The sequence below is a fragment of the Bombus pyrosoma genome, linkage group LG16, assembly GCF_014825855.1.
Source record: "Bombus pyrosoma isolate SC7728 linkage group LG16, ASM1482585v1, whole genome shotgun sequence".
NCBI classification, from domain to species: Eukaryota; Metazoa; Arthropoda; class Insecta; order Hymenoptera; family Apidae; genus Bombus; species Bombus pyrosoma.
In genome coordinates this window covers 46,014-68,118 of record NC_057785.1, presented here as the reverse complement: position 1 = coordinate 68,118, position 22,105 = coordinate 46,014, and the positions used below count along the sequence as shown (strand labels likewise).

The following is a 22,105-nucleotide window of genomic DNA, read 5'->3' as shown; positions in this document are numbered from 1 at the left end:
CATAACACAAACAAGACAAGTCAAATACCTAGGACTCCACATAGATACACAACTCACATGGAAACAGCATATCAAATCAATAACAGACAAAATACAGACAACAAGGAGACAAATGCACTGGCTAACAAGTCGAAAATCCAAACTAAGCATAGAAAATAAACTTAAAATATATAAAACAATTATAAAACCAATCTGGACACACGGAATGCCACTATGGGGGACAGCAGCAAAGAGCCATATAAACAAAATAGAGACATTACAAGCAAAAATTCTTAGAACAATAGTAAACGCCTCATGGTACGTTAGAAACGAGGATATTCGGAAGGACATGGGAATACCAACGGTCAAGGAGGAGATCACCAGATGCACGGGAAGGTACAGAGAAAGAATAACAACACACCCAAACCGGCTGGCTACGGAAACGATCAATACAAGCATAAAAAGAAGACTAAAAAGGAAACACCCAGCTGATCTCACAAAGGATATAACCTAAAAAACACGAAGATGGAACCCCGCTGGGGGTGACCATCCACATGCTATGTATTTGCAAGTTATAAGATTTTATCTAATGTCCCACTGGACAAATTGTAAAATTAAAATCAAACAATAAAAAAAAAGACACTTCGCGAAGAGATGCTTTGAGGGGAATGAACCATTATTTGCTATAAAAGTCCTTTCTGATTTATTTTATATTTGCGTCTTAACGTGCTGTGTATTCTGTAATTTGCAATAAAAATATATACCGAGATATTTGGCCATTTTCTTATGCTATTTCCTGTAGCCTGGAATTAATTTATGACGAATACATTCCCGTCACGTAATGGCAGGAGGCCATCAGCAAATACCAACGCGCATAGATTAATGTCGCTATTGAGATGGAAGAGGCTCAAAGCATGACTAAAATACAAATTAAACAGGATGAAGGTGTTGAACGTTCCCTGTTGCAGCCCGTCATTCACCCCGAAGACGACATTCGAGCTTGCGCCATTCAATGAGACGCCCTTCGGAAATTATGGACCAAGTCACCTGAACTAGCTGTTTAAGGAAATTGCATCATATCAGCTTTTATAGTAAACCGCTCGATCGAAACATGTCAAAAGCCCTTTCCAGGTCTATGAGTAGAGTTTTACTACCAGCAGACGTCTGACACGAATTTTATTATTGCGTGGACCTTACTGTATTTGACCCGGAAGCCAAATTGCTGATTGGGATGAATGGAAGCCTTTTTACAATGAAACAGTATGAGTCTCTGTATCACCCTCTTAAAGACCTTACTAATGGATACTCTGCAAACAGCAAACTCATTGATCTGTACCTGGCTGGATTTTGATTGATCTTATTCTTTCCCAGCAAGGGAACTACTTTCCCCATCTTCCATATCTTAGAAAAGTATGCAGGTTCAAGAGATCATTGAAGATCAAGCAGAGGAAGAATATGTATCTTTGCGGGGGCTATGTTGGTACTACGTTGAGGATATCGAAGACTGATAACTTTTCCCATTCAGAAACTTAAATTGAATCGTTAACGAATCTACCGATGTGAAATAATTCTCTGAGACATCGGAGCCGGAGCGGTTACTAGCCCTGTTTTCTCGGGTGAAGGTACAGACCTTGTTGCAGCGGCTCAATGGAGATCTGAATTTTCAAGATTATGAAATTTGGGAATCTGAGAAGACCCACTCTAATGGATAGGATATGAAGAAGTCTCCCACCAACGTAGAGCGGGGGTGACTTTGTTCCTGACGAAAAACAGCCTTTTCCGATGGACATATGTTCGCTTTTCCCATCTGGTGACTGTCCGCTTTCTCCGTGATTTTTAAGAGCGCTTAATAAACCCAAGGACTTTTCCAAGACCCAGTCATAAACTGAAAATACTTATAGAATTAGAAAATTGTTCAAGACAAGCAATTTGACTGGCAAACATGTGTGGAAACAATGAAGCTAAAAGTTAACGCTTTATGGTGGGTCCTTGGGTTTATTGAGAATCGAGAAGACTGTAGGTTGGCCGTTGGCTGCCAGGTAGCGAGGGATGGAGTGCAGATGTCCCACGCAACGTAACAAGTAGTCTTGTGGGATTCACGAAGCTTACCGTGCGGTGGAAAGGAGACCGGACAAAGAATACATACAAATAATAAGTGTTTTTGTAACGAGTGATAAAAGTTCAACATGTTTAAAGTGATGGAATAGCACGCGAGCACAATAGTAATTAAATACTTGTACAAGGAACAGTTTGTAACTTGGAAGGAAGTCACGGCACACGATCGTGAATAACAGAAGCACATGTTGCGTACACGTTTATTCTTGGCATGTCATCGCGTTACTAATAAGTTCTGGGGAGCTGGCAGCACCAGAGACGTCACGATCTCGACTTGTTTGTCGGCTTGGTACCAGTAACGATGCATCTTATGCTCTGTCACTCTCCGCAAGGGCGCCGATCACGACGTTAGCCCTGTTACCTAGCACTCGTCTAACTTGCGGAAACATGCTTTCGGAATTTTTAATTCTCTAGATCCAGAGAACTCGTGGATCTATCAGCTTGTTAGTTAAATGATAGGCTAATCGAAATGAATTAAATGATAAAGCCGCTTCGCCCCCGAACTTCGAATTCAAGTGGTCACACCCTTTCGAAACGAAGACCCTTAAACTGTACCTTATGCCTCTCCGTGAGCTTCGTCTTTGCCAGTAGGACCACCTCAAACGGGTGAGCTTGCAGGAGTTACAGCAGTAGTAACCCACGATTATTAGAGAGAAGCGGATTGGTATTAAATTTCGCAATTTCGAAGTTTGTTAGACGTCCAAAGTCACTTGTGGTAAATATGTCAGTTTATCCGCGCCACCTTAGCGACAATACGTTCATTTCCGTCAAGTGAACATGGAGCAATTCCTTGAAGGCGTCTATGCTCTCCACCAGGTTCACCATGTCGTCCATACTCATCGTGCGCTCTATTGAGACAAGGGATTACTGTGATCAGGAGGATTGTTCGTAGAGGGACGAAAACGTGTGAAGCTCTTTGTCGAGCTTACGAAGTTGTTGAAGGATTTTATTTTACTCTTCTTTCGCTCTCTGTCATTTCAGCACGCTTCTTGATTTCTAAATGAATCGAGTATCTTCTGTATAGGGCCTGACTTCCTGTTCTTCGTTTGCTGAGTCACAACTGTATATCTGTTTATCGAGCATGAGTTCGGTGCGTGATCGCCCAACACACTTTACGCACCGTATTCTACTCTTTTATTGTTGCAGTACACTGCAACGTAATTCATTCTTCGAGTTCTTGCATTGTAGTCTGTCGGATTTCCTGTATATGTCTCATGTCACTATCTTGCGGAGTATATAGTGCTTTTGGGACAGACTCATTATCACATTTCCAAGTGATAGTTTCACGATGAATGTGTCGAGTTTGTTATTGTTTCGTTGAAGATGCTTAGTTTCGAATCTGTCCACTTTTACAACTTTGACCTGAATGATGTTAAAACTAGTTCTTCGAAGACGTTTTCCGGGAAGTAGTCCTCACACATACTTTTTACAATGACATTTATATGGTTGGTCCGCTTGTGATACGAATGTAAAGAACTTCACTCTTTCAGTTTTTCACGTGTTGTACATGCATTTAAATTAATCGTTGGGCCTGCGCACCCATTATTCCCCTTGTTCTTCGGTATAGCAACGGCGGAATCTGCAACTTTATCTCCTCTGTTTGGTGTCTGGGGGACTTGAATGTATTATTTTTCCCCGTATCCGAAATCTGTTTAATAATTCAAGCTCTTGAGAGACTGATATATGGGCTAGAGTTGAGCAATAAAAATAAATTTGAAATATACTTACTATCAGAAATTGAGAAACATTGTGATCGCATGCAAATTACTGTGTGTCTTTTATTTTCTGAGATACATTGAACCAAATTAAAAATAGTGTAAGAAGATAACAGTGTATATATGAAATAGCAATCATACACGTTTTTTCGGTTAGACTCGTGTAAGATTAATATTGAATCGGGAAATTTTGCGACAAAAGTTAAGAAACATATATTGTTCGCATAATATTATTACTTGTAACAAAAACTTTCAACAGAGAAAATAATCTAATAAGATTTTTTATATTCAAATGCATTGGAATCAATAATTTTGTCAGAGTATTCTTCAGAACGGAACTTCTCGCTCGATGTGCTTGGTAGATTATCTCAATATTGTTTCCCTTAATGTATTCGAAATGGGGAGGAGTGATTAATTTTGTCTATCTTCATCTTAGTGTTCTTAATAAATCATAAAAATTATTTATAATTTTGTCATATTCCGTATTAATGGAGTTAATATTATGAATTATTTGTTAATGGTGTATATGGAGTTAATAAACATGATTAATTATCCACTCGAAAGGAGAAACAAACTTATAAATATATCTGTTTTCATTAAAGTAAATAAAATGTCATCACATTTGTATTGTATTAATCATCGATCATCAATGCCACCAAAATTTCCTCAAAGAATAATCTGTACAAATGAAAACCAAAACATTAAAATGTCTAAATAGAACAAATTATATCAAAGTGAACCAATGATTAATGTTAAATTGTTTTCGAAAGATTGACCTACTGTCAAATGTGATAAGCAAACAGCTGATCGAAAAGAAAGGATAATTAGAATAAGTTAGAAGACCGGTATGTTGTAGCGGTGAAAAAATATCTATTCGGACTTTCTTGAATTTTATGTCCTTTATGATATTTTATTTTGAAATACGATAGATCAGTACACATGAGATTAGAAATTATAATTCATGGTTCTATATAGATATCGCAGAAATGATAATGTTACTAATTTTCTTTTATTGAAGCAGCAAAGTTATTATATAATATCTCGATTTATTTAAAGCACTTACATGTATAGTATTTCATTTGGTGCCGATAAATACTGTTTAAATGAATATTAATCATGAGCCATTAATAAATGTGTATTACAATTAATTCCAATTCCAATTCCAATAAATTCTAATTCCAATAAAAATGTTACAACTTCCAAATCAAATATATACATATGAGGTAAAGGTGCCCACAAGAAATACTCTTGATTTTCAACAATAACGTTTATTATACTCTTAACAATTAACAACAAATAACGATTAACCACGATTAACGATTAACAACGATTAACGATTAATAACAAATAACGATTAACACTAAACTACCAAGAGTCAATAACCCGTTTATCTAATTGTGTTTGCTTCGCATAACCTTTCGCACTTCGCAGCTCGGGGCCGAATCTTTCGTTCGAGGACAAACAGATTCTTCCTTTAGTTGCCCATCAATATCTCCACTAGCACGCGTTTATTGGATGTACCGCGGCTGTTGCCGCGTATGTGTTCTTCCGAGAATTCGGCGAAAGAAGTATAGGGATATCGATGGTACATTGGGCACGTCAATGTTGCGCTTTGATAGTGTTACGACCGGTTCACTTTAAAATCGGAGATAAAGATGTGGCGGCACTCGGCTACAACGTATATCGCCGAAGCGAAGTGCCTAATGAGCCATCAATATCCCAACGGTTCTTCCGCCGAATGTTCGAGAGGAAGGCGTACGTGGCAGCAGTCGTGGACGCCTAACAAACTCAAGGATAGTGGGGATATTGAGGGGTGACAAAAGACAAATAACCGAATCCGATCGGAAGTCGAGTTGTAAGAGTCAGTCTTAAAGAGTCACGCATAGAAGGCGGAAGTAAATTGTAAACCTAGTGTTAGAAAAAAATAAAGTTTCTTTTTTATTTTTCGTCATAAATTTCTTTTTTTATTTTTATTTGACATTTTACGTGACATTTTGGCGATCATTTCAGGATAGTGAAAAGTGCTCGTTGAGAAAACAAGACATCCAACCTACGGGGAAAGGATCAACTTGGACCACGGTCATCTCAAACGACAAATCCACTATCAACGAATCCGGAAGAAATACCTGCTAAGCATAAAACATCTACGGACGCTAAATCTCAGGTAAAAGCTGGATTCATTTTTACAATACAGAACTAGACGTCCTAGCTTCGACAGTCAAGACTCAGATGAAACCATAGTATTTAATAAAATGTCAAAAGACCGAGCAACCGACGCTAAGGACGAAGTAACGTTAAAACAAATATTAGATTCCATTAATAAACAACGCAAAGAAAGTGCACGAGAAGTAATGGAATTATGTCATCAAATAGGCATATTAACAAAACAAGCCGACGAAGAAAACATTAAAAGAAATAAAGAAATAGAATCCTTAGAAAAAACAATAGTTGAAATGAAGTTAGGATTAGGTAGTCAAGCGACAATGATGCCAGAAGACTTGTCCATTCACACCACTCCAAACCCTGTACGTCAAAAATCGACTCACACTCCGTCTGCCCCACCAGTAGAGATAGATAACGACAGCGACGGTGACGAACCCCAAAATAATGCCAGCGCACGATATCCTTTGTTGTCCGCTAAAGACGCTATAAGATATATTCCAGTCTTGAATGGTGACGATGACATTGGACTAGAAGACTTCATCAAAGAAATTTAAGATATGAGAAATCAATGTTCACAAAGAGAATTATTACTGAAGGCTATTAAAGTAGAAAAAATCACAGGGAAAGCCACACAGAGTATTCGTAATATTCCAATCAGCAATTACGTAGATCTTTTCGAAGCATTGAGAGCCAACATAGCAACTCAAGTAACTTCAGACGAGTATAACGAACAGCTACGCGACTTAAAGCAAGGACACGACAAAACGGTACAATCATTTAATATTCGATTCAGACGCATATTAACATTAGGTTTACGGGCGTTTCTTATATACCTATCTCTACGAGGACCTCGTCAAATTGACGGGTAAACGAAAATACGCATTTTCTTTAAAAAATCGATTTATTCAAATTAAGTCTGAATTGAACAATAATAGGCTTCACGTTTAAATAAATTATTAATAAGTAAAAAGGCTTTTTCTTTTTAAATTATCACGGAAATGATAACAATAATATTAACGCTGTAGGATAACCATATTGATTGAGCACATTTTTTAGAAATATACTGAATTTTGTTTGCGCATTTTCCGCATACGATCTTCTTGCAATATATACAATTATTGCTTCTATTTCTTTTTTTTTTTTGCAATAGCCTACTTGGCAACTTTTTCGCACTTATAACGTTGAAAGTGACAGAAACGAAGCGTCTGATCTTTGGCAAAATATGAACTCCTTTCTGGATATTTTCCGATGCACTCTTTACATAATATCCACGCGTTTATTGTTGCCAAATCTAAAATATTGAAAAAAACGTTATATTTGCGTGCTATCTGGTCAACGACGTCCACACCAAATTTTGTTTTATTATAAAAAGCAATAGTTTCTGGAACATGTTTATAATTGTCTTCTACTTGTATACCTATATGTTTGGTGCTTAGAAGGAAGACTTTTATACAGTGTAAGCGTGCAGTTTTCTTATTTATATAAATTTGAGGAAAACAAAGTCATCTTGTCCTTTTTTCCCTTGAGCATCGAGTTTCATCTTTCTCCATATAAGGGAAACCATTCAAAATATATTTTATTTGGACGTCAACTGCAAACCAAAACTTCATGCCAAATTTATGAGGCTTATTCGGTATATATTGCGTAAACCTGTATCGGGCTTTCGTTGGAAATAATTGTTCATCTATTGAGATATTTTCATATGGCTTGTAACAAGCCTGGCTATCACTTATAAATCTGTTTTATATTTCGGATATCAGCGCAAAGTTATCTGTTTGTAATCTTTCGCAGGCTTTCAATGATCTCGCTTCATATGTGCCCCGGGCATATAGAATTTCTAGAAAACTACGTAACTCAGCAACTGTGATTGTCCATCTTTATCCAAAACTTGATGCGCCTCGGTTTCAGTGCAATCTTTTATGTGTTCCATTATGTGTCTGTCAATTATCAATTCGAAAGCACACAACCCGACATAATATTTCTCTTAGCATAGCCAGTAGGCCCTGCAATATCCTTGAATATCATACGAACGGGCGTCCTACCCCTAGATCCGCCTGCTTTCAGTTTCATCCACTGTGTCCCGTCAATTGCAATTTCAATTTCACCCATTACATTTTGGGATATGCTTGGAATGCTCGTCCTTTCATCCTCGGAGTCAGAACTAGAAAAAATACGCATCCTTTTCTTGTTACGACACACTTTCAAGAAGTTTTCCTCTTCACTATCCGAAGATCCTTCTGTCCCTTCACCTTCAGTGTATTCAGAACCTTCACTGTCAGCTTCGCTTTAGCCTAATTCATATTGATCTTCTTCGGAGGTATCCTCAGAACGATCTTCATTCATGTTGACAGTTTTATTCAATATCTTATTATATCTCCTGGAATTACTCATGATTAGAAAAGGGGAATTGGTCAAAAAAAGAAAATACTGTGCCCAAATTCAATTATCCTATTGTAAATTCTTACAATAAGCGGAGAAGATAATGGAAAATGTCTACAATAATTGAAACTTTTGCACACTGTCTTTGAAAAACGTTTTGTTTATGAAATCAGCTAGCCCGTCAATTTGACGGGTTTCGTAGAGATAGGTATACTACGTACAGATTTCAAAAATTAGAAAGTCTATGAGAAAGTAATTGTGGTTATAAATCCTTTAGATGAAATGATTAATTTACGATGCAAAATGGTGAAAATTAATGCTATGGTTTTTAGGATATTTCATTTCGAAGTTTGAAATCCGTCAAATTAACGTCCCGTAAACCTAGTGTTAAACAAATTAACTTACGCCATCATCAACGAAAATCCACAACCATTAACCAGACGTATCATGTTTGATGCTACAATGAGAAAAGTAGGACGAATTTACTTAAAAGGACTACGCTATGAAATTGGACGAATACTTTTGGCCAACGAACCAGTGTCACTATATGAAACGGAAAAGAAAGTTGCCGATATAGAACGACATTTACGAGAAAAGCAAAGAAATTGGAGAAAAGGATCCAGTCGATCACCTACAAACCGTTTTACCGACCATGAACCAGTAAGAAATAATAGACTAACACCATCAACAGGGAACATCATGAAACGTGACGAAACGAAGATACTTGTCAAAGCAGAACAAACACCACCCACTGAACGAATGCAATCCAGATGCTTCAAATGTGGAAAGATTGGGCACATTGCACCTCAATGCTGAAATTTTCAATCGGCCAGCCAACGAAACCTCTCGCCAGGACGAGTGAATCAAACCAACATAGAAACAGAAACTTACAACGAGACGACGGAAGATCAAGAAAAATTCCAAGAGTTAATACCACAACAAACTTCTCACAATACGGTTTAACACAAGAACTGGACATGTAACACACCTCATCGACGCAGCAGCAGGAATCAACCTATTGAAGAAAAACAAAGTAGACTCTCAAACCTTCAAAGCTGATGAACCTCGAATATTCTACATAGGACAAGACAAATATACTACTAACGAATTCGTTAGATTTAAAAAGTTTGGCAAAGAACATAAATTTTATATAATACCGGAAGACTTTCCCCTAATAGAAGATAGAATGATAGGACTACCTTTTTTTAGAGAAGTACCGATATGAAATCTCCAACGATAAATTAAAACTAGGTAATAACATTTTATACTTTTAGAAACCAGAAACGATACGACCAGGCGAAAAGAGAGTTCGAACCATCTACCTCGAAGGCAAACCAACGCGAGTATGCTTCTTCAATTCTGGTGAGACAAATCATGAAATTTCTAACGACATTAGATCAAATTGCTAAACTTAGAACCATAGTGAGGATAAATCATATTGAACGCGAACTCCGCGAACCCATAGAGAAGATATTAATACATTACATCAACGTATTCAGTTTAGAAACAGACCTATTACCATGTACTAATATAACAAAACGTATAATAACATTAAAACAAGACAAAATCGTAAACACTAAATCATATAGACCCCCAGAGTACCATAAAAACGAAATCGAGAAACAAATGACAGAAATGGTAAATAAAAACATTATAGAAGAATCAAACTCTCCTTTCAATTCACCAGTATGGGTTGTTCCCAAGAAATTAGATGCATCAGGAAAACAGAAGTGGAGAATAGTTATTGACTTCAGAAAACTAAACGAACTGACTGACCAAGGCGCCTATCCATTACCCGACATAAAAGACATATTAAGCCAACTAGGAGACGCGAAATTCTTCTCAGCACTTGATTTATCATCCGGTTTCCATCAAATCCCTATGGACGAAAACTCAAAGAAATACACCGCTTTCTCAACACCGCAAGGACATTTCCAATTTAACAGAATGCCTTTTGGACTCAAAAACGCACCAGCAACATTCCAAAGAATGATGGATACAGCATTACGCGGATTAATTAATAAACATTGCTTTGCATATTTAGACGACATTATTATATTTGGAAGCATTATTCAAAAACATAATGAAAACTTAGCCACAGTATTACAAAGACTAAGAGAATTAGGACTAAAAATCCAACCAGATAAATGTGAATTTCTAAAACCAGAACTCGAATATTTAGGACACATAGTAACATCAGAAGGAGTAAAACCTAATCCGAAGAAAATAGAAGCAGCCGAAAACTTTAAAATTCCTAGAAACCTTACCGAAATCAAATCATTTTTAGAACTCGTGGGATACTACCGGAAATTTACACGTAACTTCTCTAAAATAGCCAAACCCCTGACGGACCTAAACAAAAAAGACACCAACTTCCATTGGGCGGACAAACAACAGAACAGTTTCGATACACTCAAACAAAAACTTTGTCAAGCACCTGTTCTGTCATACCCAGATTTTTCTAAAACATTCGTATTAACGACAGACGCTAGTAATGAAGGACTAGGAGCCGTATTATCACAAGACGGACACCCGTGCTGTTACATCTCTCGAGCGCTAAACCCTCCAGAGAATAATTATACGACTACAGAAAAAGAATCATTAGCTATTGTATGGGCATTGAAACGACTATGACAATATTTGTTAGGAAGGAAGTTTACCATTCGTACAGACCATCAAGCACTAAAGTGGCTAAACAGTTGTAAAAACCCTTCTTCGAGACTTATGAGATGGAGACTAAAACTAGAAGAATATGAACATGAAATAGAATACGTTAAAGGCAAAGATAACCCAGTAGTTGGCAGTTTATCCCGAATACACACGATTACAAAAATAGAAAATCCCGAGAATAAAATTGTTCTAGATTTCTTTCAACACTTCTCCAAACTCCACGAAATAATACAGAAAAACAAAAAGGTAGGTATAGGAGATATTCTCAGAACTAGAGAAAAATCAAATTAAGCTTATTCTTCTTTATTTCAACGACACATATAAACCAATCACATTCGCATGTGATCCAATACAAACTCTAATCCAAGACGAAATAGAACAAATTATAAGCGAAAATCATAACGGGACTATATGACACTTAGGCATCCAAAAGACATACCAACGAATAAAAGAACGATATAAAATTCCACATTTATTAAATAAATATTAAGATTTTATAAAGAGATGTGAAGCTTGTCAAAAGGAGAAATTAACGCGAATTATACCAGAAGAAGAACCAATAATATCTGACACACCATTACAACCTAACGACAAAATTGCTATGGACATCATAGGACCTATGACCGCTATTACGGTATTTGTAAAAAAGATTAGTTCCGTTGTACTTTTTCGCAGTCGCACTATACGTCTGAGATGGATTAAACGTGTAGGTTGTTTGATAAGAAAGGAGTGGTTGAATTTGTATTAGTCAATTGCATTAAAATCCGTATAAATACAAGACATAATGCACGGCAGTTATAATCGTCGCTCAATGCTGTTATGCCGATCGCAGAAAGCAGGACAATTATCCACAACAATTTGCTGACCCCGACGTGATCAAAAGTGAAAAGAGGTGAACGTGTTATTTTTAAAATGGCTAGTGCCAACAAGGACGTTGGTCAATTATACCTCACCCCGCCATTCTGACACCAGAGAATCAAGCTGTGGTTCATCGTGTTAGAAGCACAGTTCGGTGCAGCTCGCATCACTGGCGACAAAACAAAGTATACCATGATTGCCGCGAATATCGAGCCATGATATCAAGATCAGATTGTAGACATATTGCGCGATCCGCCTGCGACAAGACGGCACCAACGTTTAAAAAAGGAACTTAGTACAAGACTCGCCGATACAGATGGTGCAAGAGTGCGTAAATTGTTGGAGTGTGAATAAATGGGCGACAGGACACCATCCCAATTTTACCGATACCTAAATAAGCTCATTATACCCTCAACACCAAACGACTTCGTCCTCACTCTCTGGAGGAGCCGATTACCGGTATACGTCCAGCACGTCCTGGCCGCCACGGAAGAAGCGAAAATTAAAAGTTTAACTCGAATGGCTGATGGGGTACATGAAATTCGCCCCGAAACGGAAAGGATTGCCGCAGTCGAAGCGGAACGTCGGGGTCACCACTTGTAGATGATGGTTGATCGTGTGGTTTAAATGATAAGATTAGTCGATATTGAAACCGTCAAATGTATTTAAAAATAACTAATAAATACAGAGTATATTCGCTAAGACGCTTGGTACTAACGGATTCGCTAAAGACTGTGTATAGATCGCTAATAAGATCGCTCGAGTCTGAGACTGATAAACTGATCGCCTTATGGTCGTGTTCGTTCATTTATACTGGTCGGGGGAGTACCGGAAGATTTAAATTCGATTTTGTTTGACGGTTGCACGTAGCGGCGACATTGTTTTGTCAGGAATTTATTTATTATTACATTGTGTCCTAACAGATGTTGATACTTCGAGGCAAAACAACAACATGATTCGAATTGTCCTCTAGCTCATGTGCCGCTACATACAGTACGTCACAATCCTCGTCCCGTTGACCGTGAAAAGTCCATAGCCGTCTTTGTTCGCGGGCGCGCGTAGTTTATTGCACGGCTATACGCATATATCGGCATCCGTGTCCACGAGAAAGGAGATCTTTGACTTCCTGTCGGTGACGAGATGCGGCGGGATCGCAGGCCGTCGTCGTGTGCCGTGTTTACGGACGGCTGGTCCTGTTTTCCTGGACTCAGTTGCAAGGGGGCCGACATTTCCGTGCGCGGTCCTGAAAAGTCTGGTGGTAATACGCGGAATAGTTCACTTATTGTGTTTCCACGGTCTATGGCGTTCGTTGTGCGCCCTTCCTCGTTGTGGTTCGCTATTACGGACACTGGTGATTTATGGACACGATGTCTTTATGTGGCACAAATACGTTCATTTCTTTCCGTTTACAGGACACAGACAAGACATCGTCCCAGTTCTACAGGGACCTGAAGAATCTGCTGCCCCAGCGACCTCGGACGACCTCATTCTGACGCTTTGGAAGAACCGCCTCCCGGTGAATACACAACGGGTTCTAGCCGCCATAAGGGAAACTATTGCGGATACCCTAATCATGGTGGGAGACACGAAATAAGCTCAGAAACCGAACAGATAGCAGTGGCCAGCGGGCAATGGCCTCGACCTCATCAAGGCTCCACCAACAACAAGACATCTGTCATCCTATGGATTCTTACTACCATTAACAATCTTACACGCTCGTCAACAGCTCAAACGTCAACATTAGCCATTAAACTTATTACCTGCACTCTAACTGGCAAGTATCATAGGTCCATGTGCAACCGTTAATTAAATTCACTCAATATTATTCAATTTAATTAAGTAATTTTAATTTAAGGAACGGCACTGCTGCCCTATCAATAAATAACTACCAGGCACATCACCCCGGTATGGTGAGCCAATGTTTACATAACTATTTTACTCTTCATTATAAATTCTCAAATCATACTACTATATCTTAGATTAATTGCTTACACTGTTACGTCGCGTGAAGCGGTTCGTGCGACGTCCTTCATTGTCTGATCATCAAGGCCCAAGCAGTAATAGAGAGACCCCAATAAACCTAAGGCCCCACCATAAACTGAGCCTTACTAATTTGCACGAACCTTTAATCCTAAAGTATTTTCGGTAGACATATGGCTGGTGCTTAAAACAGTCCTTGGATGTGTTGCACGTTCTTACAAATCACGGATAAAGCGGGTAGTCACCTACTGGGAAAGCCGAACATCTGTCCAAAGGGAAAGCTGATTTTTCCCATAAACAATCTCGCCAATGAGCCACGTTGGTAGGAGACTTCTTCATATCTTTTTTCATTAGCGTGGGTCATAACCAATCGGCATCGCGGATCGTTACCCTCACTTCCCTGTCGAAAAGTGTGAACAACGAATCCGCGTCTTCTGTCAAAGGACACACCCATACCAAGCTTTCCTCCGAGACACCTTAAGAGCAAAACAATCAGTCTCTATCATCTCGACTCAAAGAACAGTCAGTCACTATCATCTCGAGTCAAAGGACAGTTCAAGAAACCTCAAGAAGTCAAGTCGAATACAGTCAGTCGACAAAATACATCATCATACGCAACAACACGAAAGGAGTCTCAGGTTGTACTCACTCGTCGTTGTCCTTTCAAACATTCATTCTTGTATAACACCGAAGTTGTTGTCGTTTAAATATATAATAACCTGTTAAACGCGGCGTTATATTCAATTAATCACCCTTATTATCCCACATGAAATAAGTCAATAAGATTAGTCAATCGTAACGGGAATTTACGACTCCCGTTGGCGCGCTTCTGTGAGATCGCGTCTCCCCGAGAACGTGCGAAAGTTCATACACTTTAATCAAAATGATACTGTCACAACTTTGCTTTAATGTTACTACGTTCTTCTACAAATTTTATTAAACATTAAATTTATTTAATTTTTAGGGACTGCATACCTAGCCCTGTCAGTGATAAAGAAATTTATGATCCTTTCCTTTGAGAAGGTAAGACTGATTATATAAATAACTATTTCTTTTATTCACAGTTCTCAAATCCTCCTAATTTGTTTCTGATTTGAACCATTACCGTTCCTTTATACTTAAGCTCCAATGACTACCACTTTATTTTGATATTTATCACGCTTTCTAACTGACTTTAATAATTATATTATACAAAAAAAATTTTTTTATGGCGTAAACCTCATCAATACCAATGATTCATCCACTTTACCTTTGACAAAGTAATACTGCTAAACAAAATCACTATTTCGTTTTAATACCCAATTTCTAGTCCTACATATGCATTTCTTATTAACGCTTATTGTTACATAACCCAACCACGACAACAGGTATGTTTATGTAATATCGCAGGAATATATTATTATTATATATTCTGATATTTCTGATTTACCGATGGCTTATTTACAATGAATGGATTGTACAGATGTGGACAGAAAAACGATGGTTGTTTAGCATGAACTAGTCACAATAACGCGCTATAATTTAGTGGTTCACTCGCAACTCTTGCCACAACGGATTCAACATTCCCTCTCGACACTGACTTCTCGATTCACATTCTCTGACTTCCCAACTAACAACTGACTGACTTCCCGATTGGCACTGCCTGCTTTCGCATCCCTTTTGTCTTTTCTTAGACCCACCACGCACATGTTCCGCAACCGCTTATGGCCGAGGTCACGTAGGCCTTTTTTACAAAACTATGCGATTAAAGAACGCCTCGGTTCTCGTGACATTGTATGTGGTTTACCCGCTAACTCCTAGGCCTTTTGTCCGCGATACTACATTTATAATAAATATTGTTATAAATTTAACTTTTATTAAAACCATATCTATTATATTTTATTATTATATCTTCCTGTTTGGCATTGGATGTCTATGAGCCATTGTTGGTTCAATCATAAATATTTCTATTGTTTTTAATACTAGATACACCAATTTTGACCGATAAGCCATTTTATTTTAATTCGGTTTATCCCGTTTTTTTATTTATTAGTTTACCTCCTTAGTTTTCAACTTTACCTCCTTTGTTCTATGCTAAATTTATTTCGAACAACCTTAATCTTAGTTTAGTTATAATTAACTTCCTGTATATTTCTATTATGTTGCGATATATACATATACCACGGTTAATTTAATTCATTTTATTACCTAATTAGGACGATGATTATCTACACAAAACTTTCCAATTCTCCATACTATTGGCAAGCTAATCTATTAGAATAAGTACCGAACTTATTTATTAATTTCTACATAGCGATCAATTTGTTATGATCCCATTAATCTTACTATACCTTATTATACTTCAACTGCAGCTTCTTTCTACAACTATCAATTTATTATCTTTATTATATTTATTATATTTAATTTATTTCATTTTATTTTCATTTTAGGCCCGGACCACCAATCCCACCCAATGCTATCAAAATCGCATTTTACATGGCCATTGCCCAAATTGACCTTTATTTAACAATGAGCTACGATTATTTAAACTCGAAACATCGGCACTTAATACAAGAATATTCAAACTGTATACATAATTAATATTTAATATTAAATTAAATATTTATTTTAATTACACCTTGACTTTATTATCTACCCTATCTCTCTGTCTATGACCTACGTCCACCTTAACATGTGACTCGTAGTTATTCATTCGTTATAGTTCCCGAACCGTAATTGCACTTTATTACAATTCCTATTCTAGTCAAATTCTAATTTCTATTTCCTTCAATTTAGACAATAGATTAACTTAATATTAATTTAGCTCGCTTTAACTTTAATTAAAATCCACAAAACGCTTACTCACTCAATAACATTAATTGTTATATCGATTTTAGCCCCGCTATGCCTCCCAATTTAGCCTGCGACTTTTCGCATCCGTTAAACCCTCTCATCTTATTCAAGTCAATAATAAACTAAAATCACTGTAATCCATCACTATAAGCCAATCTTCTATATAGCTCGTTAAAAATTGATATTTCTCGTGTTTCCTTTAAACTAATTTCACCCACGACATGATACATCTACCCCTAGCCAACTACTATTACAACTAGTCTTATGCTCACGAGCAGGAGTTCGCGACAAACACGTCCGCAAGCAACGGCGTCTCGAGTCGAACTTCAGTTTTGCTGCTAATTAAACTCGATTGTCTGATTTCTAAGATTTTATGTGTTTTACATAATACGTCGATCTGCACATTTTTCGTAAGGATAATAATATAATGATTTTCAGCCTGTAAAGGTGCGAACGTCAATTCGTCCAGCTTGAATACAGCAGTTGGGTAAGTTTTGACTGTCTGTTGATTACTAATTAATTCGATTCTACATTCAGGTGAACTGATTCTATTGTGACTTGGTTAAATTCCCTTACAGATATGGATAATTGCCGTTCGTTTATATTTGTTTAAGTAATGGCTGTCGACAAAGGTGTATTGTTCTAAGTTGGTTAGTATCAGTTTCTACTACAGGTGCGATAAATACAGAGTTTTGCTTAAAAGGTTATCATTTGTTCATAATTTTAGTTTACTTAGATCTAGAATTAGTTGAAAGTTTTGAACTGAAGGTTCGATATGGTTACTCATAAAGTTTTGTTCTGTTATTTGGTCGAGTGTTTTTAAGAATTGTTTAAGTTCTATAATTTGCGGATTTATGATTCCTTGTTTTCCTGATATGATAGTGTTAAAAATTTCGTCAATGATAATATGGAACTCCGATATGGTAGATTCAGTCTGAATTAGTAAAGAGATCAATATTTCGTTTTTCTCGTTATGCTTTTCAATCTTGCGTATATCGTTGGTAAGGTTTTCGAGTTGATTCGTCTTAGTGTCGTCTAGTACGTGTGTGATAAGTGCAGTTTGGTTACTAAGGATCGTTTTTATTTTGTTGTTGGAGTCAAACAATGTGTCGATATTTTTGTTAATGAGTTCTAGATCTTTTTGGAGGAGAGTTCCGAATAGAGTTTTAGATACTGAGCCTATGACGTTGAGCAGTCCGCGTTTGTTTCTATAATGTAATAATGTTTGAGTTCATGCATTAGATTTTGAAGATTTCTATACTTGATTTTTAGATTGTTTATTTCTGGTATGTAAGCGCAAGGTGGTTTGCATTAACGGTTTATTAGCTCAATGTTGTAATCTATTGGTTTGATCGATTGGGTTATAAAGTATAAGCTATAAGAGTGATATCTACTTGTTCATTATACACATAGCAATCACCTATGTGTTCTAAGAAAACATTGGCATAATTTAGTGATCTTACTACTAGATCGCTTTGAATGTATTTGAGAGTTAGAATTATCCATGTTAAGATCACGTTTATGAAAAATAAGGTTTTAATCTGTTACCGTGAATTCTTTGCGTTTAACCATTGGAATATTCAATAAGATAAGTGGGTGGATTGGACGAGAGGATTTCAGCCGGTCCTAGCCATTCGTGGTCTAGTTTGTTGGTTTTGTGATCGTTATGTACCCATACTTTATCTTTAACTTGGAATATCGTTTATTTTTTGATAATTTTTCGAATCTGATCTCTGTGATGTCGTTTTTTATTTGATTCAGTGATTTGTCTTGCTTTTGCTATATAGCCGTTGTGTCGATTTTTCCAGAGTTTAAATAATTGATCTTTAGTTAGGGTGGGGGTGTTTGATATTGAGGATGGCATGTTAGCTTGTCGTCCAAATGTCAGTTCGAAAGGAGTATATCCGGTCGTTACGTGTGCTGAAGTATTATATCCCATGCATATTAGTTTTAGGTTTTCGTCCAAGTCGTTTTGTCGGTCGATTGTGCAAGTTCGAATAAGTTCTTTTACCACGGCATACGTTTGTTCGAGGGATCCGTCAAATTGCGGGCGGAAAGAAGTGGTTTTTATGTGTCAAATCTTGAAAGCTTTTTCAAATGTATCCATCAGTTTATATACGAAATTTCGTCCCATATCAATGAAGATACTTTTAGGTGTGGAAAATACGTGCACATAGTGATCCAAAAGTTCGTTAATGATCAAGTTGGCTGTTTGGTCTTTTAAAAGGATGAGAACGAGATATTTGGTCAATTGGTTTTGAATAGACAGGATAAATTGATTACCTTGTTTGGTTTTTGTGACAGGTCCGAATATGTCCATTGCGACTTTGTCATTAGGGTTAACGAGTGTGTCGGTTATTATGGGTTGCCCCCTGCCTCTGAAACGGTTTAATTTTTCTCGTTGGCAAGTTTCGCAGCTTTGTATTAATTCTGTGACGTCTTGTTCTAGATTTGTCCAGTGATGGTGCTTTTGTATTCGTTTCACGGTGCGGTGTACACCTAAGTGTCCTGCGATTTCGTTATGGTTTTCGCTTAGTATTTTTTGTTTTTGTTTATTATCATATTCTACTGGCAGATTTTGTCCAAATATTAGTTTAATTTGAGGAAATCTCGTTGTCAAGAATCTTAACATAAGTCGAATGTTTACTTTTTCTAACGTGCTGAAGCTATTGTCGTTTACTCCTATTTGTAAGCATTCAGTTTGGGATTTAGTAAAGTGTTTAGTTAATTGGTATAACCAGCGTTGTTCGTTAAAGTCTCCTAGTTCGGTTTGTAATTTGTTTAAAGCGTGGTCTGTTAGGTCTTTGAGTTATTGGAGCTGGGGTTGTATTAGTTTTTCAGTCGATATGGTCATCATAATAGTCTTTTCTAGATCGAATGATACGGATTGAATTTCTTCATTGGAGATAGGATACAATCGGAATAGAGCGTCTGCAGTTATATTTTCCTTTCCTGTTTTGTATTCAATTTCATAATCGTACTCTTCGAGTCTTAAGCGCTATTGCATAAGTCCTTAACATTTTTTAAGCATTTTTAAAGCTTGATGATCACTTTGAATCTTAAATTTTCTATCAAGTAGGTATTGCCATAGTCTTTTGATTGACCATACTATTGCTAGTAACTCTTTCTTGGTTGTGGAATAGTTTTTCTTAGGAGGGATCAAGGTTCGGAATATGTAACAGCATGAATGTCCATGCTTTTTAGGAGAATATTGCTTCTAATCCTTCGTTGCTTGCATCTGTTATTAATGTAAATGTTTTCTCAAAGTCTGGGTATTATAGTACAGAAGCTTCACAGAGTTTTTGTTTTAGTGTGTCAAATGCAAGCTGTTATTTATCAGTCCAGTGGAATGGAGTGTCTTTCTTTGTGAGATCTGTCAGTGGTTTCGTGATTTTAGAAAAGTTGCGTATAAATTTTCTGTAGTACCTAACGAGTCCTAAGAATGATTTTATGTGAGTCGCGGTTTTTAGTATTTTAAAATCTTTCACGGCCTGAATCTTTTTAGGATTGGAATCTTTCTTTGTTACTATGTGTCCTAGATATTCTAACTCTGGTTTCAAAAATTCGCATTTGTCTGGTTGTATCTTTAACCCTAAATTTTGTATTCTGTGTAATATAATGGCTAGATTTCGGTTATATTCTTGAATGGTGCTTCCGAATATTATGATGTTGTCTAGGTATGCGAAATAGTTATTTCCTACTAATCTCCGTAGCGCGGTATCCATCATGCGTTGGAACGTTGCCGGTACGTTATTGAGACCGAAGGGAATGCGATTATATTATTATTATTATTATTATTATTTAATTTGTACCTTACCATTTGTCCACCTGGACATTTGGTTAATTTTTCTAACTTAATTGCTAAATAACACGTGGATAGCTACTCCCCGCGGGATACCATCTTCGAGTTTAGCTATGTTATTTCTTTAGTGGGGAGCACGAGGCGGGTACGGGTTCTCAAGGCGTAAGACCACACCCTGGGAAACCTCGATGAATCTGGTGCTCTCCTATAGCCGGGTGGTGGCTGGTCGGCGTCTTTGGCACCGGCCAGTTTGCCGATCCGGTGCGGAGAACTTCGGAGAAGTTGGTGGACCCGTCTTTGCCAAGACCACTCACCTGACCATCTTGTCGGGCTCACCGTCATCCTACACCGGCCTTGACCGGGGTAGGGTGCGAAAGAATGAGTGGCACCAGGATGGAAACCCTTGTTAATGACCTCGGCGATATTCTCTATGAATCATGGATAGAAAAACGAATCAGGAAATCGTTTACGGTGCAGGGGAGGGATACCCCAGTACCGGCGCAGTGGTACTTATTACAGCTTGTGAAGCGGGCCCCGCTGCGTCGTTATCGAGTAACCGTGGCCGTCCGGGGTTGAGCCGCCAGGCTTCCGGATGCGTTCATGTGTCTGGTAAAAGAGACACGCGAAGTGGGGGTTCTCGGAGAGGGTCAGAGGAATCCGACGTTATGACCGGCCTGGGATCTTCGGCCGCTGCCTCTACCGTCCGCGGCGGTGCCGACGGCGGCGACGACACGCAGAATGACGAAAGGAAGAACGGACCGGACAACAAACAACTAACCGTGAAGGACGCGGAACCGATCCACGGTCAAGAAGAAGAGGACGGCGCATACCTGCGGAGGAGGGTGCGCATTCTGGAGAAAGAGGTCAGTCGTCTCCAAGAGACGGTGGAAAGGTTGACTAAGGAACACACGGAGAGGGCGGTAAATGGTAATAATGATGGTAATGGTAATAAATGGAGTGGTAATAATGACGGTGAAGGACAGAAGGTGGGGATCACCTCTACGAGGGAGGCGAAAGGAAATGCTCCCGAGGTCCCAACGGGAGCGATTATGGGCCCCCCTCCCTCACCAACACCACACTCCTGGTCAGAGTCGCGTCGTTTCCGCTGTCCCGACGGGTTGGAGAGAAATGTAAAAGAGAAGAAAGCGGATAGATTCGGTGGTTCAGGACCCCGAGATCCACTAGAGGATCTCAAGATCCTGTTGCTCCGTAAGTTGGAGGAGTCGTGGCGAGAAATAATGCCAGGGGTAGCGATCCCCCTTGTTACGGCTGCCGCCGCCGCAAGAACCGTGCGAGCATGGTCGCGGTCGGCGAGAGACACCTGGCGGTCGACCGTGGAGTCGTCGGCCGACGAGATAGGACTCACCACCGTCATAGGAGGAGGAAGAGGGAGAGCGAGGCGAAAGAACAAGAAGCCAGCGGCGTAACCTCTTCCAACGGTCCATGCACCGACCGAGGGCGCGAGAACCGAGGGACGAGTATTGTCGTCTTTGCCGTCGTCGACGTTGCGAGCGGGGATCCTGGCGCCCGGGACGGCAGCCGGCAGTGGCGAATCAAAGATAAGGGCTTTCGCGGAGGTGGCCGCTCATCCTCCGGTGCGCCCTCGCTGTTA

At 38.5% G+C, this 22,105-nt stretch overlaps 1 protein-coding gene and 1 pseudogene across 1 annotated transcript in view; both read right to left on the bottom strand.

Moving 5' to 3' along the window:
* LOC122576639 overlaps positions 1 to 2,934 on the bottom strand; it is a 4,009-nt gene extending 1,075 nt beyond the window's left edge. Inside the window, exon 1 of the mRNA XM_043747232.1 lies at positions 2,851 to 2,934. Within this exon, the coding sequence (XP_043603167.1) occupies positions 2,851 to 2,934 (84 nt within the window). The remainder of the gene's footprint in view (positions 1 to 2,850) is intronic.
* Positions 2,935 to 7,919: 4,985 nt separating this feature from the next.
* LOC122576638 lies at positions 7,920 to 8,363 on the bottom strand (annotated as a pseudogene).
* Positions 8,364 to 22,105: the final 13,742 nt, after the last annotated feature.